The sequence below is a fragment of the Chlamydotis macqueenii genome, chromosome W (genome assembly GCF_036417535.1).
Source record: "Chlamydotis macqueenii isolate bChlMac1 chromosome W, bChlMac1.mat, whole genome shotgun sequence".
In the NCBI taxonomy this organism is placed as follows: Eukaryota; Metazoa; Chordata; class Aves; order Otidiformes; family Otididae; genus Chlamydotis; species Chlamydotis macqueenii.
The window spans coordinates 36,330,606-36,350,090 of NC_141592.1; the positions used below are offsets into that span (position 1 = coordinate 36,330,606).

The 19,485-nt window shown below is 46.2% G+C and overlaps 1 protein-coding gene across 1 annotated transcript; it reads left to right on the forward strand.

Moving 5' to 3' along the window:
• The first annotated feature begins 4,366 nt into the window (after window positions 1-4,366).
• On the forward strand, window positions 4,367-18,006 carry LOC147596668 (nuclear cap-binding protein subunit 1-like). The gene is made up of 4 exons (XM_086769730.1): window positions 4,367-4,483; window positions 14,606-14,749; window positions 14,942-15,055; window positions 17,091-18,006. The coding sequence occupies exons 1-4, from the start codon at window positions 4,409-4,411 to the stop codon at window positions 17,202-17,204; spliced, it is 447 nt and encodes a 148-aa protein (XP_086625856.1). The 5' UTR covers window positions 4,367-4,408; the 3' UTR covers window positions 17,205-18,006.
• Window positions 18,007-19,485: the final 1,479 nt, after the last annotated feature.

The window sequence follows — 19,485 nt, forward strand, 5'->3', positions numbered from 1 at the left end:
CGCTCCCCTTTGTTCAGTGGACTCGGCCGGGCCTAGGGCGGACCCGCTGCTGGCCAAGGCCGAGCCAATTGGTAGCAGAATGTCCCGTGATAACGCCTCTGCGATAACGTATTTAAGTAGGGGAAAACAGGAAAAAGAGAGAGGAGAAGATGTGACGCAGCTGAGCGGGGGGCAGAGAGGGGGAGGCGCGAGCCTTGTGGGCCTTGCAGGCCTCACCCTCTGGCCTCCCGCCGGGCAGCCGACTGGGCCCAACTCGGCCCGGCCCGGCTGCAAGAAGTGGAGAGGAGATGAGAAGTGAATAAGATGTAAAAAGGATCCTGAGAGACGTCTGCCAGCCTGTTGTGAGGAACGGCTGCAGATGCCAAGGTCAGTGAAGAAGGAGGGGGAGGAGTAATATGGCTCCTGGCCAAGATTCCTCTGCAACTCGTGGTGAAGACCATGGTGGAGCGGGTTGTCCCCCTGCAGCCCATGGAGGTCCACGGAGGGGCAGAGATCCACCTGCAGCCCGTGGAGGACCCCACGCCAGAGCAGGTGGAGTCCTGGAGGCTGTGGCCCGTGGAGGGCCCGCTGGGACAGCTGTTCTAGAGGGACTGCACCCCGTGGAAGAGATGACCCACGCCGGAGCAGTTTCACGGAGGACTGTGGCCCGTGGGAGGGACCCCACGCTGGAGCAGAGGAGGAATGCGAGGAGTTCTTCCCCTGACGATGATACAGCGGCGTAAAACAACGCGTGATGAACTGACCGCGACCCCCATTCCCTTTTCCCCCCCCGTGCCGCTCGGGAGGGGAAGGTAGTAGAGATAATGTTAAGCCCGGGAAGAGGGAGGGGTGGGGGGAGGTTATCTTGTTCCCTGTCTCATTCTCCTGCTAATTTTAGAAAATAAATGAATAGTTTTCCCCAAGTCGAGTCTGTTTTGCCCGTGACGGTAACTTTAAGGATTTCTCCCCATCCTTATCTCAAACCTTGAGCCGTTTTTCTTATATCATCTCCCCCTGTTCTCTCGGAGGGTGGGGGGAGCGGGAGAGAGACTGCGTAGTCTGGTCCCGATCGGGGCTGAACTACGACATGTTGATACATCCCGGTTAATATAGCCCTTCTAAATCCATATCATGCGCAAGCTCTCTACTAATTGGTTAACTATATCATGCACACGCTGCTAACTAAAATATGATTCGTTAAGTCTCTATGTTCACGCGCACAGCTCTCTCCACCTGCACCCTGCTTCATGTTCAGCCCCCAGTCACGTATGCCAGCTGTTTTCCTTCTTCTCAAGGTTGCTTCGTTTACTTTCTCACAGGAAGCTTCATTACTTTCTCACAGGCGGCCTCATTCTTTTCTCACAGGTGGCTTCAGTATTTTTCTTACAGGCAGCTTCAGTACTTTCTCACAAGCGGCTTCAGTGATGTCCTTGAGGCCTGCTACTCAAAAACAAAACAATTCCATTTGGTCTGGATTGTTCACTAAGTGCCCCTGGCTCTCCAGGTATCCAACAGATAAGTTTGTAATAACCTGTAATATTATAGATAGACTTGCTGCTGCTATTATTGATTGTTGCTATAATATTGATTGCTGATAATAATTTGTAATATCTTGATATATATTTGCTTTATTAATCATAGGTATACTTGCTACTGGCAATTTGTGTTAATCTGTAATGAAGTAGAAAAATGTAGAGAATAAAGCCTCCATATCCTTGTATATTATGGAATCTTGCAAACCCACGGTTGCAACCTGTGTACATCTGCAGATGGGGTAACTGGGCTGTGACGGAGTTCAGATGAACTTTGGCAGTCCTTCCACAACATCCCGGATTAGGGTCCCTGGCAGGCAGTAAACCTCTCTAGATGATAGATCAGATCAGCAGATGAGTGTCTCTGTTCCCTGCAGAAGAGAGTCACCCATTATGATAACTCACCACTTCTTCCTGGTGGTCTTGCATGGTTTAGGGTCAGGTGGTCCAGATCCTTTGCTTGAAGGTACATTTGGCTTTTCTTCAACTTTGAGGGCAGTGAACCTATTTCATAGTTGCAAGCCTTTAAGTGGGCCAGGAGCCTTCCCCTTGGTGCCAGAAGTCACCAGCTTCCATCCTTCACTGTCTCCAGAGGTTGCACTTACCTTAATATTAAGGGTAGACACTTTCTGCATCACTAATGAAGTTGGGATCCAGGGCTCTTCAAATTGCTGCATTTTAGAGAAGATCCTGTCTATCTCCCTTTCATCTTCTCTAATACTGCGCAGCCTACTCCTTCCTGTAACTCCTTCAGTTGACAACACAGCTCCTCCAAGACAGCACATTTCCTGCAGGACAGAAGGTCATCTCTCCTGATGAGAGAGGCACCAAGCACTCCCTGCAGCCTGGGATTGGAGAGATGCTTTCACCATCCAAAGCTCTGTATGTGTTGAAGCCTCTGCAGGGGCAGATGATCCAACATCTGCTGGTAAATCTGCTCTGTGGCATGTTACCACCATACCTGAGACTGTTGTGCTGGTAGAAATTCAGCTGAGGCCTCCTTCTGTGCAAATCTCTAGATCTACAAGCACACACACATTTGTGGATCCCTCAAGTACTAGCACAGCCTCTCTGTCCAACTGGTACCACTACCAGGATCCCAGGCCCTCTTACACATCCCCTAAGTCCCATACTTTCTGACTGGTCCAACTCGATACTTGCTACAAGCACTCACACACTCATCTCACAGGCACTCCACACTCATGCATCCCCTCTAGATACCAGGACGGACCCTCTGTCCCATGTGTGCCTGAACCCAGAGTCTCCTACTCGCCAGCCATTCCAGCTCCGATCACTGACAGTGAGCCTCTCACTCACCTCACTCACTCCAGTCCCTCCCAGTAGCTGGTTTTGGGGACACACACTGTTCCTACCGCAGTGGCTGACAGCTGAAATCCCCACCTGCTCTAGCTTGGGCACTGGGACCCCACTCACTCCTGTAGCTGACATCACAGGCTGTGGGGCACTTAGCCCCTGGTCTGACTCTAGTTGCTGGCACCTAGTCTACTCACACAAACACAGAGGTCTCACCAGGAGTTGGTACTTACACCTTGCAGCACACATACATATGGGATAGAGAGTGAGATTATGCAGAGATAGTTAAGAAAACGCCCCATCCCTGGAAACGTTCAAGGCCAGGTTGGATGAGGCTCTGAGCAACCTGATCTGGATGCAGATGTCCCTGCTCCTTGCAGGGGGGTTGGACTAGATGGCCTTTAAAGGTCCCTTCCAACCCAAACCATTCTATGATTCTATGGTTCTATAATTCTACTTTAAGCAGTACTATCTTCCTTAAGTGTTTGAAATCACCCATTAGTTTGACTAATATATTTGCAAAGTTGCATAAAATCAAACTTGACTCTAATAGCTTTTCATACAACCCAGCACTGGTTGTACCTTAGCCCACAGTAATTTCACAGACTCCATGTTGCAGCAGGTAAACTTGACCATTTCTTGTGGTAGGAATGACCATCTTATCTTTCCCAAAATGTAGATGATTGCTGTTCTTGTGGATAAGATGATTCGAACACAGATTGTTGATTGCGCTGCAGTAGCAAACTGGATCTTCTCTTCAGAACTTGCACATGATTTTACTAGGTAACAAGCGTGGAATTTCTATCTTCACTTGCTTTTTATCTGACTTTTTATTTTGAATGGTTAGAATATTTTTTTTTAAACTTAAAATAATTGTAGCTTTTACTTTCATTGTTTTGCTTTAAATTCTACATAAAATTGTGTTGCTTCCCTAAAACACAAGCTTTAGTATTTTCCTCTGAGCTGCAGTGTGCATTTCTATGTCCTGCAAAAAGCTATGCTAGCAAGATTGATGCAAGTAGCCTGTAAGTTTGCCAAAGTGGAAGGAGAAGCTCTAGGACCATTTCTGGACAAGAACCATTAACCCTGTTTTATAGCTGTTAGCCTGGTGGAGTCTTGGCTTGCACCTAGGGCATGTATCCTGCGTTACCCTCAGATATATTGTTTACTGAGAGTGGGGAAAAATGCTTAGACCTTGCAGTTTCATGCTAGTAGTGTTGCAGAATGATTCTGAAATGAAGCGCTGATTTGGTAATTCAGTGCAAAGTTACAGGTATGAAGTGAGTGATATGCTTTCTTAATATTGAATGTTTGCTCACTCCAGTAGATGTCCAAGGTAATAATGATGAAATGTTGTAAGTTTCCCCCAGATCAGTGTTGTGCACTTCTCTATTTGTTTATTACTTTGACTTGCTCTGTAGCAATAGAAAGTTGCCCTGTTTCTGATGGTTTGAATAAGAAGAGTTGAGAGTTATAGCAGACATGCATTTTCTGTCTTGGAACAGTGTGCAATTTAGTGTTTTGGGTTCTGCATCTTTCCTAGGTTCTATGTCTGGGAAATCTTACATTCCACAATTCGTAAAATGAACAAGCATGTACTGAAGATTCACAAAGAACTGGAGGAGACTAAGGCAAGATTGACCAGGCAGCACAAAAGAGTAATTTGTTTGATTTTTTTAATACATGCATATATTTGACACTAAGTAATCTGCAGGCTGTCACGTTTCAGACTGACACACAATTGGTTCTTGGAGGGGCTGAATAAAAATACTGTTGGGAGGCATATCTACACATGTTGCCCTCTCTAGTACTAGGACACTAAAGTGGACACATTTTTTGTATGTTTTTCTAAAGGCTGTTAGAGCCTGAGAATTCAGTGAAGTCTTTAAAGAAGTTTATGTGCATTTGCACCATTCAAGGTTTTTCTTGTAAGTTCTTGTTCCAACATGAGCTTATAGATTCATAGAATAGCTTGAGTTGGAAGGGACCTGTAAAGGTCATTGTCGCAGTTTAACCCTGCTCAAGACCAAGCTATGCAGTCTCTCTCTCACTCCTCCCACCCTCTGAGGAAATGGAGGAGAGATAATATAACAAAAAGGCTCAAGGTTTGAGATAAGGACAGGGAGAGATCCTTAAAGTTACCGTTACGGGCAAAACAGACTCGACCTGGGGAAAACTATTTATTATTAATAATAAAACCAAAGCAGGATAATGAGACAGAGAACAAAAACAACTTCCCCCCACTCCTCCCTCTTCCTGGGCTTAACTTCATTTCAATTATCTCTACCTCCTTCCCCTCCCTGAGCAGCACAGAGGGGGAATAGGGAATGAGGGTTATGGTCAGTTCATCACATGTTGCTTTCTGCTGCTCCTTCCTCCTCGGAGGAAGAACTCTGCACATTCCTCCCCTGCTCCAGCATGGGGTCCCTCCCACGGGCTACAGTCCTTGATGAACTGCTCCAGTGCAGGTTGTTTTTCCATGGGGTACAGTCCCTCCGGAACAGACTGCCCCAGCACGGGCCCTCCACGGGCCACAGCCTATCTCGGGAATCTGCCTACCTTGGCATGGGGTCCTCCACAGGCTGCAGGTGGATCTCTGCTCCTCCGTGGGCCTCCATGGGCTGTAAGGGGACAGCCTGCTTCACCATGGTGTGCACCACGGGCTGCAGGGGAATCTCTGCAAGAAGCTACATTACTCCTCCCCCTCCTTCTTCCCTGACCTTGGCGTCTGCAGCCGTTCCTCTCACAAGAAATTCTTCACAATTGGCTCAGGCTGTCGTGGTTTTCTTAGTGAGGGGGGGCCTAAGGTGGTAGCTTCTGTAAGAAACTGCTAGAAGTCGCTCCCCTTTGTTCAGTGGACTCGGCCAGGCCTAGGGCGGACCCGCTGCTGGCCAAGGCCGAGCCGATTGGTAGCAGAATGTTCCGTGATAGCGCCTCTGCGATAACGTATTTAAGAAGGGGAAAACAGAAAAAAAAAAAGAAAGAGAAGAGAAGATGTGAAGAAGCTGAGTGGGAGCAGAGGCGCAGAGGGGGAGGCGCAGGCCTCATGGGCCTTGCAGGCCTCACCCTCTGGCCTCTCGCCAGGCAGCCGACTGGGCCTGACTCGGTCCGGCCCAGCTGCAAGAAGTGGAGAGGAGATGAGAAGTGAATAAGATGTAAAAAAGATCCTGAGAGACATCTACCAGCCTGTTGTGAGGAACGGCTGCAGATGCCAAGGTCAGTTCAGAAGGAGGGGGAGGAGTAATGCGGCTCCTGGCCAAGATTCCCCTGCAGCCTGTGGTGACGACCATGGTGGAGCAGGTTGTCCCCCTGCAGCCCATGGAGGTCCACGGAGGAGCAGAGATCCACTTGGAGCCCGTGAAGGACCCCACACTGGGGGAGGTGGATGCCTGAAGGAGGCTGTGGCCCGTGGAGGGCCCACTGGGGCAGCCGCTCTGGAGGGACTGCACTCCGTGGAAGAGATGACCCACGCCAGAGCAGTTTCAGGAAGGACTGTGGCGTAGGGGTGGGACCCCACAATGTAGCAGGGGAGGAATGTGAGGAGTTCTCCCCCCGACCATGAAGCAGCGGCGTGAAACAATGTGTGATGAACTGACCGCGACCCCCTTTCCCTCTTCCCCCCTGTGCCGCTCAGGAGGGGAAGGTAGTAGAGATAATGTTAAGCCCGGGAAGAGGGAGGGGTGGGGGGAGGTTATCTTGTTCTCTGTCTCATTATCCTGCTGTTTGTAGTAATAAATGAATAGTTTTCCCCAAGTCGAGTCTGTTTTGCCCGTGACGGTAACTTTAAGAATTTCTCCCCGTCCTTATCTCAAACCTCGAGCCGTTTTTCTTACATTATCTCTCCCTATTCTGTCAGAGGGTGGGGGTAGTGAGAGAGAGACTGCGTAGTCTGGTCCCGATCGGGGCTGAACTACGACACAGGCAGACGCCTCTCAGGTTCTCTGCACATCTCCTCTCTTCACTTTTTGCGGCTGGGCTGGGTTGAGTTGGGCCCAGACGGCTCATGCCTCCTACCCTTTTTTTTTTTTTTTTTTTAAGTGTTTTCCCCTTCTTAAATACGTTATTGCAGAGACGTTATCACTGAACTTTCTGTCACCAATTGACTCAGCCCTGGCCAGCGGCGGGTCCACCCTAGACCCGGCCGAGTCCACTGGACAAAGGGGAAACTTACAGCAGCTTCTTGCAGAAGCTGCCACTGTAGCCCCCCTCACTAAACAAAACCAACACAGTCATCTTGTCCAACCCCCCCTGCAAGGAGCAGGGACATCTCCAACCAGATCAGGTTGCTCAGAGCCCCGTCCAACCTGGCCTTGAATGTTTCCAGGGATGAGGCATCTACCACCTCTTCGGGCATCCTGTTCCAGTGTTTCACCTCCTTCATTGTAAAAAATGTCTTCCTTATGTCTAGTCTAAATCTACCTCCTTCTATTTTAAGATCATTACCCCTTATCCTGTCACAACAGGCCCTGGGAAAAAGTGTCTCCCCATCTTTCTTATCAGCCCCCTTTAAGTATTGAAAGGCCGCAATAAGGTCTCCCCAGAGCCTCCTCTTCTCCAGGCTGAACAGCCCCAACTCTCTCAGCCTGTCCTCATAGGAGAGGTGCTCCATCCCTCTGATGATCTTCGTGGCCCTCCTCTGGACCCTCTCCAACTGGTCCATGTCCTTCTTATGTTGGCTTCTTTCACTCTGTTTTTTGTTCCTGTTACATTATTGGGTGGCAATAGAAACAGTCAAATTCATACTCAAGTTTACTGTAGGTTCTGTTAGTTACTTTCAGATTTTAGTAGTAAGTAGTCGTTTAGGGCCTTGTGTCGAGAAATGCATGGAAACAGCAAGCTGTCATTGAGAAACAGAGATAGTTGTCGCTGTTCTTTTAACAGATGCTCATGATTTGGACAGTTGCATCTGCCTTTTGCTTCTCTTGGATTTTACTTTTGAATGTCCTTGTATGACCTAGACTACTATTTACAGTGAGATGACTATCAAATAATTTTAGACACATTGTGTGGACTCTTAAGTCCTAAGTGATAGTAGAAGCTTGTTATTCCTGGACAAGCAACTGGGTTACTGGGATTTTGTACTGCACTTGGGAAAAGAAGGTGCTTTGTGTGCCTTCCCCATCTGAGTGTTTTATGGCACCAAATACTTTCAGTGTTCCTAGCCAGCCACTCCAGTCTAATTAGTCCTTTTTTAAGTTCACTTTTGGCTATTTTGGGGCTTCAGGTTTAAGTAATGATGCCGTAAAGTACGGTGAGAGTGGTATCTCCTGTAGCAGCCCCAGAGGGCAGGACCCAAGACAGTTTGACTTACAGTATTTAATCCTGATATCGAATGAAATAAATTTATAAAAATTATCTTAGTTTCATAGAAAGGAGAGTATTTCCTTGTTGATCTATGGTCTTCCAGTACCTGCACAAAACACTAGGCTACTTCTAAATCTTTGGCCCAAGTTAAAATTAGAATTTGACACAACATGGAATACACACAGGATCATGCAAAAAATGTCACCAGCACAAGACATTTCCTACGAGCATCAGCTGAGAGATCACTAGGACCTCATGGTTTGCTGATGTCAGTTCATCCCAACTCTTTCAGCTCTTTTCCTTGCTCATTCCCAGCAACAGCCAGGGTAGTTGCTTACCTCCTCAATCTATGTTCATCAGCAATTAACAAATGTTTGTGAGTACTGAAGAGCTATTCATTGATTTCACTGTGAGGAAAAGACAGTCTCTCAATGGATATGTCTATATTTTTCTTTCTGTACTGTTTCCTAGCTGCAGCTCTTGAGTATCAGTGTTTTAAAGGGTAGTGTTATGCCATGAAATAACTTCTGTAAGTAAATGTATTAGGTCTGGCTGGGATGGAGGTAACTTTCCCCATAGCAGCCCTCACGGTGCTGGGCTTTGTACTTGTAGCTAGAAGGGCGTTGGTAACACACCAGTGTTTTGGCTACTGCTGAGCAGTGCTCCCACAGCATGGAGGCTGTCTCTCCAACCCCTCCATCCTCCCAAAGTCCAGTAGGCTGGGAGTGAGCAAGAGGTTGGGAGGGGACAGAGCCAGGACAGCTGACCCAAAGTGACCAAAGAAATATTCCATACCATATGATGTGCTCAGCAATAAAAGCTAAGAGAAAAGAGGAGGAGGAAGAGGAGCATTTATTACTAAGGCGTTTGTCTTCCGAAGCAACTGCTACATGCACTGAAGCCCTTCTTCCCAGGAAGTGGCTGGATATCACCTGCTGACGGGAAGAGAGAACAGATTTTTTGTTGTTTCCTTTGATTCCTCTCACGGCCTTTGCTTTTCTTTATTAAAACTGCCTTTGTCTCGACCCACGAGTTTTTAATCTTATTTTCTACTCCTGTCCTGCTGAGGAGGGGGAGTGATAGAGCAGCTTGGTGGGCACCTGGCAGCCAGCCAAGGTTAACCCACCACAGTAAAATAGACAAAATATGAGTAGTTCTGGAAGCAGGTGCTTTACCAGACTGCAGTTCCTCACTGAGGATGTAAAATGTCAAATTTTGATGGCCTCGGTGTTAAGTGGACTGGCATGTTATGGGATAAGGCCAAGGCTTACCTGCCTGCTCCTAGGGCGGTTAATCCAGTGTCTGCTGGTCTTTGAGCAGTTAGTCTATGGTGGGGGGGGGGGGGGGGGGGGGAGGTATGATCCTGTGGAGAAGAAAATGTCAAAATCCTCAATTACTACAAATTCTCAAGTCATTCTGCTTTAAATATTGCAGTAATTCAGAGTTGTCAGAGTATCTTTCAAGTTACTAGTTTGCATTCAAAAATATAAATTGCAAGTGTGATTTCTATACAGTAGGTGAGTTAGCACATGGCCCTATTTTTGTCTTAAGTTGCACATACTCTTTAAAAAAAAACCTGATGTTTATAGCTGTTACTTTATGGATATTATTGCAGAGAAACAACATTGTGAGACTGAAGCGATATCTGTAACTGAATGTATTGAATGTGCCTTACTCTACCAGATTCCCCCTTTCTTGCTATACATCATTTAATCACAGAATGATTGAGGTTGGAAGGGACCTCTGGAGGTCATCTTGTCCAATCCTCCTGCTCAAGTATGGCCACCTACAGCTGGTTGTCCAGGAACATGTCCAGATGGTGTTTAAATATATCCAAGGAGGCAGACTCCACAACCTCTCTGGGCAACCTATTGCAGTGCTCAGTCACCCTCACAGTAAAAACGTGTTTCCTTATGTTTGGACACCACCTTCTGTGTTTCAGTTTGTGCCCACTGCTTCTTGTCCTGTCACTAGACACCAATGGAAAGAGCCTGGCTCCGCCTTCTTTGCACCCTCCCTTCAGATATTTATATATATTGATAAGATCTCCCCTGAGCCTTCTCTTCTCTAGAAGTCTCTAGAGTCCCAGCTCTCTCAGCCTTTCCTCAGGAGAGATGCGCCAGTCCCTTAATCATCCTTGTGGCCCTTTGCTGGACTCTCTCTACTATGTCCATGTCTCTCTTGTACTGAGGAGCCCAGAACTGGATACAGCACTCCAGGTGTGGCCTCACCAGTGCTGATTAGAGGGGAAGGATTACTTCCCTCAACCTGCTGGCAATACTTTGCCTAACATAGCCCAGGATACCATTAGCCGCCTTTGCTGCAAGGGCACATTGCTGGCTCATGTTCAACTTGGTGTCCACCAGGACCCCCAAGTTCTTTTCTGCAAAGCTTCTTTCCAACTGGTTGGCTCCCAGCATGTACTGATGCATGGAGTTGTTCCTCCCCGGGGGCAGGACTTTGCATTTCCCCTTGATGAACTGCATGAGGTTCCTGTAGGCCCATTTCTGTAGCCTGTCAAGGTCCCTCTGGATGGCAGCACAACCCTCTGGTGTATCAGCCACTCCTCCCAGTTTGGTGTCGACTGCAAACTTGCTGAGGGTACAGTACACTCTGCCCCATCATCCAGGTCATTAATGATGATGAACAGGATCGGACCCAGTATTGACCCCTAGGGTACACCGCTAGTTACTGGCCTTCAACTAGACTTCGTGCCCTCTGGACCTGACTGTTCAGCCAGTTTTCAATCCACCTCACTGTCTGCTTATCCACCCCATACTTCAACAGCTTCTCTATGAGGACCTTATGGGAGACAATGTCAAAGGCTTTCCTGAAGTCAAGGTACACAATATCCACCGCTCTCTTCTCATCTATCAGGCCAGCCATTTCATCACAGAAGGTTATCAGGTCGGTCAAGCATGACTCCCCCTTGGTGAATCCATGATGACTACTCCTGATAACCGTCTTGTCCTTCATGCACCTGGAAGTTGTTCCCAGGATTAGTTGCTCCATCACCTTCCCAGAGTGAGACTGACCAGCCTGTAGTTCCCTGGGTGCTCATTCTTGCCCTTCTTGAAGATAGGAGTGACATTTGCTTTCCTCCAGTCTTCAGGCACTTCTCCCAATCACCATGATCTTGCAAAGGTTATTGAGAGTGGCCTTGCAATGACATCTGCCAGTTCCCTCAGCACTTGTGGGTGCATCCCATCAGGGCCCATGCACTTATGTACATCCTTTTTGCTTAAGTATTCCCTGACCTGATCCTCTTCCACCAAGGGTACGTCTTCCTTGCTCCAGACTTCCCCCTGGTCTCTGAGGCCTGGGATTCCTGAAGGCTGGTCTTGCTAGTAAAGACCGAGGCAAAGGCGGCATTCAGTACCTCAGCCTTTTTCATGTCCTATGTCACCAGATCCCCTGTCTCATTCAGCAATGGGCCCACATTTTTTCCCCTGGTCTTCCTTTAGCTGCTTATGTACTTACAGAAGCCCTTTTTGTTGTCTTTGACATCCCTTGCCAGATTCAATTCCAGATGGGCTTTGGCAGTTCTAACATCATCCCTGTATTCTCAGACAATGTCTCTGTATTCATCCCAGGTTATCTGTCTCTGCTTCCACCTTCCTTTTTGTGTTTGAGTTGGGCCAGGAGTTCGTTGTTCATCCACGCAGGGCCCCTGGCATTTTTGCCCAACTTCCTGCTCATTGGGGTGGACTGCTCTTGAGCTTGGAGGAGGTGATCCTTGAATATCAACCAGCTTTCTTGGGCCTCTCTTCCCTCCAGGGCCTTATCCCACAGGACGCTTCCAAGCAGATACTGTCAGGTTGTATTGGGCAAATTAACAATTATGTCCAGTAATGGAGATCAGATTTGTATTGTGATTGAACTGTATATTGCAATTGCTATATTTTACTAAGTGTAGCTCACGTTTGTATTGTGATTTCAGTATATTTTGTATCACTCTGCTAAATTAGAAATCCTGTGTAACATCAACTACCTTCAAATAAGTAAATTTGATATCAAAAATTACACCTTCCACATGTGGAATATCTAAAAGAACCTGCCAACCTTTGCTAATTCCATTCAGCTACTCCTGTGCTGTTGGTGCTGGCTGGCTGTGTTGAAGCCTCTGCCCTGTGGCAGGGACAGCTGTTCCAACAACTGCTGGGGAATCTGCCCTATGGCATGTTACCACCATACCCGAGACTGTTACACTAGTGCAAATTCAGCTGAAGCACCTTACTGCACAAACTGCTCTGTCTGTTAGTTGCCCTCTGGGAATTACCTTCTAGGTCTGGCTCTTATATTGGCCTCTCCCAAGCACCTGCTAAAAGGGTGCTTGACCCTCCCTAATCAGGAGACAGCTGCAACAAAGGCTCCATGCACCTTGGAGCCTTGTATAGGACTTTCCTTGTGTAGGACTTTTCCTTATCCAATTACTAGATAGCAGATCTGATATAATGTACTCTTCTTTTAAAGGGGAACTAGCATGTTATTTTTACTGTTATGAGGTTGGCTGCCTTTCTGACCCTTTTTAACTGGAGAGCATCCACTAGGTTTCATATGTAGTCTTCCCACTTGAACACCCTGGGCTCCAGTCCCTTTCCTCTAGCTGTGCTAACCCACCAGATCCATTGGAGTTCTGGCACAAAAGATATTTGATTTTGGCAGTCCTGTGACATCAGTGAGGTTCCTGAATGAAATCTGAGCCCTGAAACAGTGTTTAAACATTTTTTTTTAAAAGATCTACCACGGATATGTTACTGAGCTGCTATTTCTCTGTTGATGACAGTCAGACTACTGTCTTTTTGTGGCTCCACTAGAAAAAGATCTTGCAAGTCTTTAAACCTGTGTGGTGGGTTGACTCCAGCTTGCAGCCAAGCACCACACAGCTGCTCACTCACTTTCCCCTGCAGTGAGATGGGGGAGAGAATAGAAGAGCAAAAGCAAGAAAAACTGGATCGAGATAAAGACAGTGAAAGAAAGAGGAAAAAAACAAGTGATACAAAGGCAGTCACCCACCACCTCCCACCAGCAGACCAATGCTCAGACACTCTCCAAGCAATGACTACCTTGGAAGACCAAAATCTCAATTTTTTTTTATTGCTGAGCATGACGTTATATGTCATGGAATATCCCTTTGGTCAGTTTGGGTCATCTGTCCCGGTTGTGTCCCCTCCCAGCCTCTTGCCCATCCCCAGTCTAGTCACTGGAGGGGCAGAGTGGGAAAAAGAAAAAGCCTTGATGCTGTGCAAGCACTGTTCAGCAATAGTTAAAACATTACTGTGTTGAGGTGAGTTGACCTTGGCTGACAGTCAGATGCTCACCCAGACGCTCTTATTCCCCCTCCTCAACAGGACAGGAAGATAAAAGAGATGTAAAATCTCAGGGGTCAAGATAAAGACAGGGAGATCCCTTACCAATTACTATTATGGGCAAAACTGACTTGACTTGGGGAAAAATAAATTTATTGCCAATTAAAATAGATTTGCGTAGTGAGAAACAAAGACAAAATTAAACCAACACCTTCTCCCCAACATTTATACAAGGCTCAACTTCACTTCTTCATTCCCAACTCCTCTACCTCCTCCCCCTCAGCGTTGCAGGAGGGATGGGGAATGGAGGGTTATGGTCAGTTCATAACAGTTCCTCTCTGCTGCTCCTCTCCTCCTCACACTTTTCCTCTACTCCAGCATGGGTCCTCTCCATAGTCTGCAGTCCTTCAGGGAATATCCACCTGCTCCACCATGATCTCTCCACAGGCTGCAGGGGAATCTCTGCTCCAGTGCCTGGAGCACCTCCTCCCTCTCCTTCTTCTCTGACCTTGGTGTCTGCAGGACTGTTTCTCACACTTGTTTTTCCCCCTCAGTTCTCTCTGCTGTGTATCGTTTTGCCCTTTCTTAAAATATGTTTCAGAGAGGTGCCACCAGCTTCTCTGATGGGCTCAGCGTTGTCCAATGGTGGGTCTGTTTTGGAGCTGACTGGCACCAGCTGTGTCCAGCACAGGGCAGCTCCAGTCTCTTCTCATAGAAACCACCCCTGCAGCCCCCCCGCTGCCAAAACCTTTCCACATAAACCCAATACAGTTTTCAACACTGTTTTAGTCACAAATCCAAAACACAGCACCATATGGGCTGCTATGAAGAAAATTAACTCCTCTTGAGCCAAACCCAGTACAACCTGCTATGGTTCTTCTGTTTGTTTGTTTGTTTTTTTCCAGGCCTTTTCCATCCTAGCTTTGTCTCAAGTTGATTCAGCTTAAGCTTCTCATTCTCCTTCCTTCCACATTTCCTTCTTGAACTGTATTTATAAAGTAAGCAGCCCTCAACATATAGCACTTGAAAAGCTACAGAGCAGCTTCAGTTGTGCTGCAGACTTTGTGTTTGGTCAATCAGGAGGCCTGTTTATCATTCCAATGGATGCCAGCAGAATCCACAGGTAGTCACATCTCCAATTAGTTGTGTTTGGTTTTTTGCTTACAGCGAGAAAGTGATGAAGATGATGACGACGATGACCGAAGTAGTGATAGGGAAGATGGACCTCTAGAAGAGCAAATAGAACGCTTGCAGGAGAGAGTAGAATCAGCCCAGAGTGAACAGAAGAATCTCTTCCTTGTTATATTCCAGGTAATGATGGATGAATTTTGAATATAAGTAGTTACTCTACTTAGTGTCTCCTAAGTGAAATATTCATTCTGACGTCGCTGTTCAAAGCTTATGTTTGACAAATGTCCTGTGGATTATCTCATCTGAGGCTAGTACCTTATTTTCATCCGAAAAGACTTGCTGAACCAACATTCTATTTGTGTTCTTCTACAGCGTTTCATTATGTTGTTAACTGAACACTTAGCGCGCTGTGAAACTGGTGGGATTAATGTATTTACGCCTTGGTACAAAAGCTGTATAGAGAGGTTGCAGCAAGTCTTCCTGCAGGTAAGTTTCACTTCTTGGTTTGGAAGGCTTTGGGCAGCTGCTGGAAAGAAAAGCTTACAGGATTTGAGAGCTGAGCTTGGTCACTTATTTTTACCAGCTCCATTAGAACAGACATAGCTGGCATCACCAGTCTTTTTCAGGGACCAGTGTGAGTTTTGGCTGTGTCTACCTGGCTTTGACCCCATCTTTGCTACAGACTTGCTAAATGACTGGAGAGTGAGCTCCTTGATTTGTTTCTTGCCCTGTGAATATAGTGCGAAACAATATTGAGATGTGGTTGTAAATGTAGCTGAGTTTTTCTTACCACATGTTATAGTAAGAGTAGAGTCTTGAGAGAACAAGTATACCAAATGGCGTGGTTTTGCCCCACTAGTGACCAAACTACGCAGTCTCTCTCTCACTCCCCTCACCCTCAGAGGGAGTAGGGAGAGATAATATAAGAAAAAAGGCTCGAGGTTTGAGATAAGGATGGGGAGAGATCCTTAAAGTTACCGTTATGGGCACAACAGACTTGACTTGGGGAAAACTATTCATTTATTACTAAAACCAAAGCAGGATAATGAAACAGAGAACAAGATAACTTCCCCCCACCCCTCCCTCTTCCCAGGCTTAACATTATCTCTACCTCCTTCCCCCCACAAGCAGCACAGGGGGGAAGAGGGAATGGGGGTTACGGTCAGTTCATCGCACGTCGCTTTACACCGCTCCTTCCTCCTCGGGGGAAAAACTCCTCACATTCCTCCCCTGCTCCAGCATGGGGTCCCTCCCACGGGCTACGGTCCTTGATGAACTGCTCCGGCGTGGGTAATTTTTTTCCACGGCTGCCCAAGCACGGACCCTCCACGGGCCACAGCCTCCTTCAGGCATCCACCTGCCCCGGCATGGGGTCCTCCACAGGCTGCAGGTGGATCTCTGCTCCTCCGTGGACCCTCCATGGGCTGCAGGGGGACAGCCTGCTTCACCATGGGCTGCACCACAGGCTGCAGGGGAATCTTGGCCAGGAGCAGCATTACTCCTCCCCCTCCTTCTTCACTGACCTTGGTGTCAGCAGTTGTTCCTCTCACCAGAAATTCTTCACAACAGGCAGGCAGACACCTCTCAGGTTCTCTTCACATCTCCTCTCTCCACTTCTTGCAGCCAGGCTGGGCCGAGTTGGGCCCAGTCGGCCGCCTGGCGGGAGGCCAGAGGGTGAGGCCCGCAAGGCCTGCAAGGCTCACGCCTCCCCCTCTCTGCCCCAGCTCAGCTTCTTCACATCTTCTTTTTTTTTTTTTTCCTGATTTCCCAATTCTTAAATACGTTATCGCAGAGGCGTTATCAGGGAACATTCTGCTACCAGTTGGCTCGGCTCTGGCCAGCAGCGGGTCCACCCTAGGCCCGGCCGAGTCCACTAGACGAAAGGAAAACAACTTCTAGCAGCTTCTTACGGAGGCTGCCACCTTAACTAAATAAAACCAGGACACCAAAATAAGTGCCTAACAAGGGGATGAAAATATTTTAAATTTATGTGTCTGATTATAATGAACAGCTATTTAAAATATAGTTTGGAACTCTTGGCTCTGTATTAAATCTGGAAACAGATGTAAAAGGCTAGTTAAGTAACTGCCTGAAAGCAGCAGCCCGAGTAATAGAAAATTATTTGTGTTTACATTAACATAAATTGTGTTAGAGGACGGGAAATTGCATGAGATTAATGGCATAATTCCCTCTATGGGTTAGTCTCTACCCTGATCATAAAAATGACTTAATGCTAAAGCAAATGTCCTGAGTTCTAGCATATCTGTGCAGTTGACTCTATACACTATTCAGAATCAGGATTAGAATTGAGTGGCTACAGGGAACCCAGTACTTCTCAAAACAGAATTTCAATGTACGCTCCATTCTTGCAGTCAACAGATTAATGTGTTGTGTAAAGTAGATGTGCTTGTTAGTTCTGGTGAAAACATTTGATCTGTGATACAATATGTCTTGACTCTTCTGCCTGTTCTTGTGTATGAATATGAATGAAAACCACAAAGGTTTATCTTTTTATCTGCAGCATCACCAGATAATTCAGCAGTACATGGTGACCCTGGAGAACCTCTTGTTTACAGCTGAACTGGACCATCACATACTGGCTGTATTTCAGCAATTTTGTGCCCTACAGGCCTGAGGATTTTCATGTGTTGAAAATCAGTCATCTGCAAGACTTAAAACCATTTTTCTTTAATGAGAGAAGCTCACCATGGGGAAAGAGGAAACTCTTTAATTCAAAATGACTTTCATGTGTTCCTATATAAAGCAATATAGTACTCTAATAGTAACTGGTTTAGCATCATAAGTCTTATTAGCTATGACTGATAGAGGATTGGTGTGGAATAATGTATGTACTCTTTTAATTTGTCTTTAATTTGGTTTGAATCTTTACTTCATGATAGTATTTTTGCTTCTTCCCTCTGTCATTTATATGACAATAACAAATAGGTCAAAAAATTACGGAATTGGTTACCTCTGTTTGTTAAAGTAAATAAATTGCAGAAATGTGAAACAGGATTTGTGGATGTGGCAGAAATGCACCTCCTCGGTGAGCAGTAACTCTGGACATGTGAAACACTGAGCTTTCAAAATAGTCTAGAGCGTGTGGGTTTCTCTGTCAAACTGACTAGATTATCACAGTTTGAAAGAACATGGTTGTGGAGGCAGAGAGTGCAGCGCAGCTGTTTGATATTGACGAATTTGAGCTATGTCCTTGAACACCACTTGCTCAATAACAAAAAACAGCAACTAGAACAAGATAAGGAAATACCAAAGGCAAAAATAGTAAAGACAACCAAAAACCTATTACCAATCCAAATGAAGCATAAGGCGCGTGAACAGTATATGGCTACCAATCAAATTAGATGATTGAGTGTGTGCACTTTGCGTGTAACTTAGGTAGACTATAAAAGACTAATGCTGACTAACAATAAAGGTCTCTGGAACACCATCCACGGAGTCCGTGATTTACTGCCACACATGGTTGACAAACAATTGAAATATGTTTTTTAAATGTATTGTCTGGTGTATTATTACAGTAGCTGCAAACAGTCAGTAGAGAGATTTCATGAACAATTTTTGAAGACTCTGATTCTTTTCCTAGTGTGTCTGAAAAAACACTGGTCCCAGCTAGTAAATAAAGGAGACCAATCAGAGGCAATCTGTCCTGAATGGGGCAGAGTTTCCACTTCAGTACTGCAAAGTACATAAACTTTGGACACCGTGCACACACATTCCAGAGGATGTTTGTCCTGATATTTTGTTTTAGCTTGTAACTCCTTGGGCAGCTGAGCTTGCACTGGATTGGACCTATGGGTCAGCAATGATGCTAAAACCTTTTTTGATGTTGATTGTGGATAAACCAAGTGCCCATCTCCTGTGATTCAGTAACAACTGCTCCATGTCAGTTGAATCTGCTTGTTTTTTTAATCTCTAAATGTAAAGGCAGTGTCTGGCTCCCACACTTTCAAATAACTTTTTAGAGCTGAATTAGTTGGGACTTTGCAAGAAACTTAATTGAGGACATGTACAACCTGGAAATGTAGTACCCTTATCTTTTGTTTGATAAGTTTGAGTTATGCAAATAACGTTACTTATGTAAGCACTAAGGTGGTTGGTATCAGAGCAAGCAATAAGAAAGGCAGGGTGGAGACATTATCTTAAGTGCTCAGCTCTCTGCAGTAATTCTGGTGTATTTACAAGCTGTTTACAGTCTCTGTCAGATAAGTGTTGATACTCAGTACTTGAAGTAGAAAATGGTGAACTTTGAAGGATTTTGTTCTATAGTGATTGTTTTTTCCCCCTCAAATAAGTACCAAATAATGCATAATCACTTTCATTCCTACATTAATCAATTGGACTGATACTCAAGTGCAAAAGGCAAAAATTAATTGCTTGAGCATAGATGTAAAGCTTTTGTGTGGTTTGTAGCGATTGGGCACATCTTAGAATCATAGAATGGTTTGGCTTGGAAGGGACCTTTAAAGGTCATTTAGTCCAACCCCCCTGCAATGGACAGGGACATCTCCAACTAGATCAGGTTGCTCAGAGCCCTGTCCAACCTGGCCTTGAATGTTTCCAGGGATGGGGCATCCACCACCTCCCTGGGCAACCTGTTCCAGTGCTTCACCACCCTCATTGTAAAAAAGTTCTTCCTTATATCTAGTCTAAATCTACCCTCTTTTAGTTTAAAGCCATTACCCCTTGTCCTATTGTTACAGGCCCTGCTAAAAAGTTTCTCCCCATCTTTCCTATAAGCCCCCTTTAGGTACTGAAGGGCTGTGATAAGGTGTCCCCGGAGCCTTCTCTTCTCCAGCATGAACCACCCCAACTCTCTCAGCCTTTCTTCATAGGAGAGGTGCTCCAGCCCTCTGACCATTTTCACGACCCTCCTCTGGACTCGCTCCGACAGGTCCATG